This window comes from Lactuca sativa, chromosome 1 (assembly GCF_002870075.4).
Source record: "Lactuca sativa cultivar Salinas chromosome 1, Lsat_Salinas_v11, whole genome shotgun sequence".
Classification (NCBI taxonomy): domain Eukaryota; kingdom Viridiplantae; phylum Streptophyta; class Magnoliopsida; order Asterales; family Asteraceae; genus Lactuca; species Lactuca sativa.
The window spans coordinates 111055623-111066265 of NC_056623.2; the positions used below are offsets into that span (position 1 = coordinate 111055623).

Consider the following 10643-nt stretch of genomic DNA (forward strand, 5'->3'; position numbering starts at 1 on the left):
ACGTTTTCATATAATTGTTTTTTTTTTCTAAATCATTATATAAAAATGAAATTTTTGGTTTTGAAAATTGAGATGTTAAAATTTGGTGCAGTATATATTATTAAATTTTAACGTTTCAAACTATTTTTCTTCAAATAATATTTCGTAGTAGTTTTTATAATTTTTATACTTTTTTTTTTTAATTTCAATGTTAAATACTAAAAAAAATACAATTAGTAGCGACACAAGGTTATTAGTGGTGACGTAAGGTATTAGCAGCAAAAGTCCATTAGCAGCGATGCATAGCAATAGCGACAAACTACGGAGCATTAGCGACGAAGTAACATCGGTGACCTTTTAGTAGTGACATCCTGGACTTCTAGCGGTGACACATGTCGCCGCTAATACTCTCCATTTTTGTAGGGAGCGCTTAGACAAAGAAGATCAAAAGAGAAAAGTAAGTTAACCGTTTGGGAAGAAGAAGAGCGTCACTGATGGTAAATTTTTGACAGAAGAAGATGTCGTTGCATGGAACTTATGGCAGAACAACGAGACCTGAAGGAGAATAGCACCATATGTGTGGGTTGTTATGGTTGTATAGGACATAACAATTAGCAAAACTACTTCATCGCCATCGGTGGCAGAGTGGAAATCAGTGATACCGTTTTGGTGAGTATTTGTGGTAAAATGGCTTGGCTGCTATTGCCGTCATCTCTATAGGTTTGGTTGAGAACGTGTCCCAGCCGTTCGATCGATCAACAACAGAGATGGCTAGGATTTATTTTTGACGAATCAAATAGATCGCTGACCTGGGCATTAGGGACAACACCTTTAGCGCGGCGACAACAAGGGGCTTCATGTCATTGCTAAAGGGTATGTCGTTGTTAAATTCGTTGCCCTTAATTCTCCTACTTCTTTGTAGTGTGAAGACAATTATGTAACAAAAGTTATTAACTCAGTATTTAATAAGGTCAATCTTCTTTACTGGTTAGCATACTTGGAGTTCGAATATTGAGCTTGTGTTTATTTTTATAAAAATGACGACCTTTTTATTTTGTAAAATCTATTCACATTGGACCTAGTTATATACTTTGGCTGGTCGAAAGCAAAATACACAGCTGTCGAGTGTATAAATACAGGTAGTTTGTTTGACAATAAAAGTTGACGTAGAATAATCAACAGATAATTAAAAAATAAAAATGTAACAGGATTAAAAATTATATTTTCACGACTTATATAAAAATTGTGTATTTAAAACGATATCATATAATAATCCTAGTTTCCTTATTAAAATAAAAAAGTATGATTGATTAACAATTTCAATGTTTGCTATTTGTACCCCAGAGCCGATCTCATCCTCCCAAAGCAAACTCAGTACGTTCATATTCGCAACCCAAACCATACATATTCAGCCACAAATATCACAAACAAATGTCTTCTTCGGGTATAAAGCGAACAATTCCAACCAGGGAGATCCTCAAAGCCACAGAGGGCTTCGCAAACCAAATTCCGGGAGGAGGTGGGGTATATGCGAGGGTCTACTATGCAAAACTCGGTGAACAGTGGCAAAACCAAACCGCTGCTGTCAAACGCTTTATTCAAGGTGTTCACAAAGTAAAGGAGGAGTTCAATAATGAGCTTGAGGTGGTTTCAAGACTCCACCATGAAAACATCATCGGCTTCATTGGCTACAATGATCAATACAATTCCATGATGTTAGTTTATGAATACGCTGTCAATAGAAGCCTTTACGATCATCTGGTAGACCCCATGAAGAGGATTTGGTTAACGTGGGGGATTCGTCTGAATATTTGCATAGATGCAGCAAAGGGTCTCAACTATCTTCATTCGGGTCTTGGGAAGAACAAGAGGGTAATTCACAGATCTGTGAACCCGACACATATATTGCTAGGTGAGTATATGGTAGCCAAAATTTCGGGTTTCAGGTTGTCACAATCAGGCCCCAGAAATAAGGTAGATGATACTCCAGTCGAGACAACTGTTGATCTGGGTGACAAATATTACTTAGATCCCATTTACAATGAAAGTCGCATCCCTACAACAAAATCAGACGTTTACTCGTTTGGAGTGCTACTTATTGAAATGGTGACTGGTAAGCTTGCTAAAGACACCATCACTGGTTTTGGTCCTCCACAAACACTCATAGATTGGATTCGTAGCAACTATGATGATGGACTAGATAAAATAGTCGATTATCATATTAAAGATCAAATTAAGATCGATTCTTTCCATGAGTTTAAGGAGCTCGCTTATGGATGCATTAGTTTGAACTCAAACGATCGCCCTACCATGCACCAGGTTATGAAGAGGCTTCAGGAAGCACAAAATATCCAAGTAAGTCTTTTCTTTTAAATTTATTGTCATCAATAGCTAAGAGGTCATAAATATTTTGTGATCTATCCTCTATGATGTAATATCACAAAAAATGGAAATTTCTTAGATATTTTACCTTTTAAAACTACAACATTAACCAAACAAATTAAGAACAAGTCTATAACGGTAGGAATTCAGTACTCTTTGAATTAAACTTATAGAGTTTAATGCAAAGTTTAATGGTTTGATACATTATCATTTTACCTACTATACAACTATACATTAATTTTCCTACAATGCATTGATCTCAATAGGGTTCTATATATATATATATATATATATATATATATATATATATATATATATATATATATATAGAGAGAGAGAGAGAGAGAGAGAGAGCTAGGTTCAAATGTGGATTGACATCTATTCTGCGGATATGTGGATAATGGTATTTTATGAAAATGATAAAGAAAATATGTTGTTTGATAATTAATATGAATACGTTAAATTTTATAAAATTATTATAATTGTTACGTGTTTTCACTAATTAAATCGTCTATAAGATTATTATAGATTTTTTTAATTATTCTCATTATGCCAGAATATTATCAGAATGTTAATTGAGTCGTATTCTGTAAAAATGAAAATAAATGAAAAACAATGCATAAGAACAAAAATGAATTACAATTAGTGAGAATCCATTAAAATAACAATAGTTCTGTGAGCTTGAACGTATTCACATTACTAAACAATATAATCTCTTAGTAATTCTCATAAAATAGCATTATCTACATGTCCGCACAGTATTTGTCCATCCACATTATAACCTAGCCCCATATATATATATATATATATATATATATATATATATATATATATATATATATATAGGGCTAGGTTATAATGTGGATGGACAAATATTGTGCAGACGTGTGGACAAATATATATATATATATATATATATATATATATATATATATATATAATGTTTCATTTTTCCGATTGAAAAGTTCAATGACCATTGAATTTTATATGTAATCTATTGAATGTTAATTAAGTATGCCACCTTATTCAACTCTCCCATTAAACTATGCATTATGGATGCTCTGGATGCATTTAACATCTGAAGTAGTGGGATTTATTTGTTGAACTACTAGATTTGTCCTTTTCACATAAGAAAAACCGTGTCTTTAAGAAAATAAACTCGGTTGCATCTGTTTATACTCGCAGATCCATGGACCAACATTTACAAAAATCACTAAGCGTAGCCACAAATATGAACAACTAGAAAGTTGGTTAATTCCACTTAAAGAAATCAAGTTGGCAACCGGAAACTTCAATCCTATTACTCAGATTGGAGAAGGTGGATTTGGGAATGTCTACAAAGCACAACTCTCTGAACGCTGGGAAAACTGCACAGTGGCCATCAAACGTCTTGACCCAAAAAGTCACCAAGGAAAAAAGGAGTTCCTTACTGAGATTAAGTTGATTTCAAGCTTCCACCATCAAAACATCATTCCATTCGTTGGTTACTGTGATGAAGAGAAAGAGATGATCATAGTGTATGAGTATGCTAATAATGGTAGCCTTGATCATCATCTCCATGACCCCATCAAGAGGGGTCTCATAACATGGTCACAACGCCTCAAGATTTGCTTAGGAGCTGCAAATGGACTTGAATACCTCCACTCGGGTCAAGGTGACTTCACAAGAGTAATACACAGAGACATCAAGTGTGGAAACATACTCTTGGATGAAAATATGCATGCAAAAATTTGTGATTTTGGTTTGTCAAAAGAAGGCCCCAGAAATCAGCAACACACACAAATCTATACCAAAGCTTCGGGTACCAACTTCTATTTGGATCCTCTTTACCAAGAAAGTGGCATCCTCAGAAAAGAGTCTGACGTGTACTCATTCGGTGTTGTGTTGTTTGAAATATTGAGTGGGAGACCCGCATATAAGCCTACAAAGTTTGTTGATGGTAACCCACAATTTCTGATAAATCTTGTCAGACGTTACTATAACGATGAACCCGAGAAATTAATTGATCCGGCTATAAAAAATCAGGTTGATAGCCGATGTTTTAATATGTTCAAAGACCTTGCATATCAATGCATAAGTTTGGAGTCAGAGGAACGCCCTACCATGGAGACAATCATTGACACACTTGAAGATGCAATCGATTTTCAAGTAAGTTCGTTATTTATTGTTATTCATTTTTTGATGGAATTCTGTTTTCAAATCCAAGATAGAAAAGCATGAGGATAAGTTGCTCTACTGTTTTTTCGTGATACGTTTTCAAAAAAAAGTCTCTACCTTATTACCAGCACCATAAATTATGTAAAGGCGTAACTTTGTTTAAGGGAGTTTAAAAATAATACACGGTTTCACAATCTTGACTTGGGGTTATTTATTTAAAAATGGTGATGATAGTTTGTTTTTGTTTTGCAGGATGAAAATAAAAATGATGTTGAGAAAGCAACTTTCGGCTGCTGTTGTTTGCAATGATGAATCCGGGGTACAAAAGATACAAGTCGTTTAATTGTTTTTTTGGAATATTTCGAAAGCTTATCATCTAGAAAAGTGAGGCGGGTTACAGAGAAAGAAGAGAGCTCGCGATTAGGGTTTAAGTTTTTGGACAATGATTGCTATTGTAATGTACGCTAGGCCCTAAAATAAGTTATAGTAGATGGCTAATATAATCCGGTTTTGTAACCGGGGTCATATGGAGTCAAGTCATTTCCAAAACTCTAATAAAATCCAATTATACAGCGGAATCAAATCATGAATTTATCATATGATCTATATATGTTGCATAACAAGTAATTCCCCAAGATCTTCATATTTCTAATGGCTAACAAAAAATAGTATGGAATTATTTTGTTTTACTAGTGCCCAGTGGCATTTCCGGCCAACTCCACCACCTACAAGAAAAAAAATAAATATTAACCAAAAGAGATTCCCATTGATTAGTAATTCAGATCGAATCTCAAACCAAGAAACATCCTTGTTAAGCTCAATGTCTTCATTTTGATTTAAATCTTTATAAATAAACGTCAATGTGCAAAATTCCTAAATTAAACATTTAGTTGATCAGCGGATGATAAAATTGAATCACCGGTTGCACGCATATGATTGAGGAACGAATCGTCGTTGTACTTCAAGTTCCTAATTTCACTGATGTTTCAGTTACTCTTATTAACCTAAAAAAGGGACAAAACTTCATAAATGTTGGTATTTAGAAATCTGAAGTTTAGTCCTAAGTTTAAAAAATCTCATAGATGGTCCCTGTGTTTTCAAAACTTTTAACCAACGATCTTTTTTTTCCTAAATCTGTTAGCTTATGTACCCTAACTAAAAGGCATTTCCGTAGTCTCTCTATCACAGAGACCATTTATGAAGTTTTGTCTTAGAAAAAATAAATATAATTATTTAATATAGAAAGGATCTCTCTTTCTCTCTCTTGATGAACCTTCCAAAATCCATATAGATGTACAGATTTCAAGATTTTTTTTCCGATTCACCCAAATTGTAAGCATACATGTGATATTTATATACATTTTTGATTTAACATCAAAAACATCAATATGATTTCATAACCTTTTTGTTAATTTGTGAGTTTGTAACAAAGGCAAGCATTTTTCATCTTAGTATGATTTCACAAATTTAAGTTTATTGTCCACCAAGTTCTTGATATTTTGTTTGAATCATATTTCCATGCTATAATCTATTTACTTGATTTCCTTACGATATTCTCCCCTTTCCATTTCAAGGAGGATTAATAAAAGTTGGAGGTTGAAGATGATCATGAATACAAAATGAACACGGAAGAAATCTATAGAAACCCACATTCCTACCTTCAAACATCACGCACCAAAATGCTTTTCTGTGTTCATCTTCTTCAAAATACACACACATAAAATGATTAATGCAGACACCTGCAAATTGATGGTGAAAAACTCACAAATTGACCTTTAAGCAAAATCCAATCAGTGAATGAAAAAATCAAAGCTCTCAGAAACCTCTGATCTTTAATTATGTGTGTTCGTCAGAGACCATATCTAGTCCATCAAGTTTATTTTCTGAAATTGTTTTGATTTAAAGCTTTTGTCTTCTCAGATGCTCTACGAATCGACCCTTATACCAAAAATCGAGGCGATGATGATATAGTTGTGCATTAACTTCTCCAAGCACTAGTTTCTGGTGATGGGTGAAACTCAACCCGTAACTTGGCGAGGCAACACAAATGGTGTTGTAGCCATGGCATGTCTGAATCCCTTTCTCCGGTTTTTATTCCAAACTTGCAGATCCAAGTCTCTCGTGATAACATGTGCTCGATCTAAAGGTGGTTGCCTTTTCTCCTCTCTATTGAAATCAAAGTCTAATTTTGACTTTTTTAGTCAAACATTGTTCTTCTTGCAAATAATTTCATATGATAGCATGTTTTTCTATTTGGGAAATTAAAATCTATCAGGCCTTTCATTCATCCATCTATACTAGAGAAAGATAGAGTGTGTCACACCCCGAAACCATAGGCGGAAATGTTCCGGGGCGGAGGACGTCATGAATATCACAACCAATGTACATAGTAAGCATAGTAAACACAAAACTTTACATTACATAGATTCATTTACATTGTCTGAAAACAAGAGTTACATGTGTTATATATATATATATATATATATATATATATATATATATATATATATATCATATGAACAAAAGTTAAGACGTGTCTTCTACATACTCCGTCTTCGCTAAAAGGATCGCTGGGTACCTGTCTAATGCGGACCTGAGAATACAAGCAGTTTGAAAATCAGCATAAAGCTGGTGAGTTCATAAGTGTTTTGTTTTCTGAAAATGAACATGTTTCCTTTGGTTTTCCGAAAAAGTTTGGAAAGGAATAGTCGCCCAGAGTAAGGATACAGCCTATGGATATGTCGTTAACGTTCTCTTACTCACTGTTAGCTATGTCTACGGTAAATGTTTCGGTTACTAATGAAGAACTATGTTTAAGAAGGTGTTTGAATGAATACTAACAAACTTTCTTTCAACACTAGAATTGAAAAGGATTACAGGCATAAGTTTATCGAGGAGGAATATACCTGTGGCAACGGTGGGGTCGGCGGCTGGCTCATTTTGTCCAATAGCTAGGACTCTCCCGGTGTTGCCAATTGTTGCAGTTTTTGGGCAATTTCTCTTGTAATGACCAACTTCACCACAACCATAACAGGTCTGACCAATACCTGCTTCAGAAGCTTGGCTGGTTGATTGGGTTGGCGCCTTGCAGAATCGAATCGTATGCCCCTTTTTACCAGAGTTGGAGCATGACAGTTCACGGCAGGGGCCGGGGTTATGGTGGTATTTACACTTGTCGCATAAGGGAAAGGTTACCAGCATACCTACTGGTAGGTGCTTGAGCTGTGGATCCTACTGCAGAAGCAGCAGCAACAGGGATAGTAACAGCATGGACTGCTACAGTTTGCTGCTTCTTCGAGGACTCCTGAGAAGGCTGACTCTTCTTCTTCATCCAAAACTTTCTTTTCTCACCGCTCCTCTATGTCGCCTCAGGAGTGGTGGCTGCTTCCTCTAAGTCCTCGCTATGATCGATCAGGGTTTGTGCTAAGCATTTGGCGCTGTCGTAGGTGTCTGGCTTCGTAGCCAAGACATTTCCCTTGGATGGCTAGGTCAACCCCCAGATGAATCTCTCAATTTTCTTACTCTCCGGGGTAACCATTCCCCGACAGAGTAGCGCCAAGTCATCAAATCTTTAAGTGTAAGCGGCGATATCGGAACCCTTCATCTTCAGGTTCCAGAGTTCATGTTCTGACTTCTGCATTTCGCCCCAAGGGCAGTACTCTGCAAGCAAAAGTTCCTTCATGGCCTCCCAACCCATGGCATTGGCTACAGGTACAGTTAGGAATTTGACTCGGCCGTTCCACCAAGTTAGCGCTTTATCGGTGAACGTGCATGCAGCGAACTTCACCTTATCCGATTCAGAGCAGGCACAGATTTCAAAAATAGATTTGATTTTCTCGAACCATCGAGTTAGGGTAATGACACCTCCAGTGCCATCGAAAGATGTGGGTTTCGCGTTCATAAAGTCCTTATTGGAACACTCCTTCCGGTGTCCTTGGTTATCATCTTGGTTTTGGGGCTGGGGACCACCTCCTGAACCACCGGGGTTCATTTGAGACATGGCGGCTACCACTGCGGCAGTAACAACTGCCTGGAACATCACAGGATCAAATTGGGGAGGAGGTGGTGGCGGAGGAGGATTATCGTCGTTCTTTGAGTTGGGTCCCTTTCTTGGAGGCATCTTGATCTAAAAATATTAGGAAAGAGAGGATGGTAAGTCCTCTGAATTGAATCAAGAGATATGGAACAGGGGATATCTCATTAAGACAGATATAGAATTCTATTACGCGATAAAGCAGGAAAGAGTTATCAAAGCAGATAAACTGTCGCTAAGGAATGATTGAGGAACAATGTTGGGATGAGAATTTCTATAACAGATTTGGCTCGAGAAATACTCCCATAGTATTTCATGATTCACTGTGATGACGGCTCGTTGTTTGGGTATTAGGTAAGTTTTAGGCATGCTGCATACCACAGTCACTCCCAAGCACATGTTGGCTGTGTCTCGAATGAATATAGTTATCCAGACTATATTGATCCTAGACACAACTACATAACTGCCCAGGTTTAACCACATCGTACAACACCCATTTACTTATGTTCTGTTCTACTTGTAGTTACAGATTTCGACGGTTAGGTATACTTCTATACTCTTGAAAATACTTATATTTTAAGGTATACTTTTAGTTCAGAGCGCTTAGGCCCCTTAGTGTTTATAGTCTTATACCATGTAAGGTTTGGTATACTAGTTCACTATAAACAAGGGCTCTGATACCAATCTGTCACACCCCGAAACCAAAGGCGGAAATGTTCCGGGGCGGAGGACGTCATGAATATCACAACCAATGTACATAGTAAGCATAGTAAACACAAAACTTTACATATTTACATTGTCTGAAAACAAGAGTTACATGTGTTATACATATATATACATATATATATATATATATATATATATATATATGTATATATATCATATGAACAAAAGTTAAGACGTGTCTTCTACGTACTCCGTCTTCGCCAAAAGGATCGTTGGGTACCTGTCTAATGCGGACCGGAGAATACAAGCAGTTTGAAAATCAGCATAAAGCTGGTGAGTTCATAAGTGTTTTGTTTTCCGAAAATGAACATGTTTCCTTTGGTTTTCCGAAAAAGTTTGTTAGCCAAGAAAATCCCATATTTTCTTATAAGTTTAGTTTAGTTATCCGTTTGTTATACTATCCGGTTATATACAGTTCAGTTATCTCAGGAAAAACCCTTATTTTCCTAAAAGTAAGGTTTAGTTAAATACCCCAGTGTATAGTTTAGTACATAAAACTATATATTAAAAACCATTGGAAATTCCCATCCAGTACAATAGTAGATATTTTTATTACATAAAAATATTGATTGAAAACCATGGGAATACTATCACATACCAGATATAAAATAGTTTTTAATACACAAAACTATAGTTTGAAAGTCATGGGAATACTATCTCGTACTTGATATAGATTGAAAACCATGGGAATACCATCCCATACTAGATATAGATTCAAAACCATGGGATTACCATCCTGTACTAGATATAGATTCAAAACCATGGGATTACCATCCCGTACTAGATATAGATTCAAAACCATGGAATTACCATCCCGTACTAGATATAGTCTTCAAAACCATGGGATTACCATCCCGTACTAGATATAGATTTAAAGCCATGGGATTACCATCATGTACCAGATATAGATTTCAAAACCAAGGGAATACTAACTGTAGCTAGCAGTTTAGGTGTGGGATTGTCAGTCCTGAATAGATCTATTCACAAATTCCACGCTCTCCCTCCAGGAGACTCTGGTTACACTTCCGGGGAGGATTTACTGATAACCCAAAGGGTTTAATAATGACGAATCTCACAAGCTAGTATTAAATTATTCACGGTGTTTTCAGACGTTATCAAACATACTAATCGTTTTGAAACATAATACAGTGAAAACAGTTAAATATAATGGAATTATATGGCAATATACTCTAAATTAAACAGAGATAAACTGAATCAGACATAGTTTATCTAATAACTTTACATAAATTTATGCTCGTTAAACAAGAACTAAAGATCCCAAATTATTCCCATAATAATTTGATTAATTTGATTGTTTCCTTTACTGAAATCCATGTAGTTATAATCGATAAAACATCTCTTATGC

The 10643-nt window shown here is 35.8% G+C and overlaps 1 protein-coding gene across 1 annotated transcript; it reads left to right on the forward strand.

Annotated features, from left to right (window-relative positions):
- The first annotated feature begins 1325 nt into the window (after positions 1-1325).
- LOC111921471 (cysteine-rich receptor-like protein kinase 43) lies at positions 1326-5145 on the forward strand. The gene is made up of 3 exons (XM_023917049.3): positions 1326-2334; positions 3547-4509; positions 4771-5145. Exons 1-3 carry the CDS (start codon positions 1411-1413, stop codon positions 4825-4827), a joined length of 1944 nt encoding a protein of 647 aa, XP_023772817.1. The 5' UTR covers positions 1326-1410; the 3' UTR covers positions 4828-5145.
- The last annotated feature ends 5498 nt before the right edge of the window (positions 5146-10643 follow it).

Coding starts and splice junctions, on each gene's coding strand:
- LOC111921471 (XM_023917049.3), top strand. CDS start 1,411: ATGTCTTCTTCGGGTATAAAGCGAACAATTCCAACCAGGGAGATCCTC. Junction 2,335..3,546: donor AGGAAGCACAAAATATCCAA/GTAAGTCTTTTC, acceptor TTATACTCGCAG/ATCCATGGACCAACATTTAC. Junction 4,510..4,770: donor AAGATGCAATCGATTTTCAA/GTAAGTTCGTTA, acceptor TTTGTTTTGCAG/GATGAAAATAAAAATGATGT.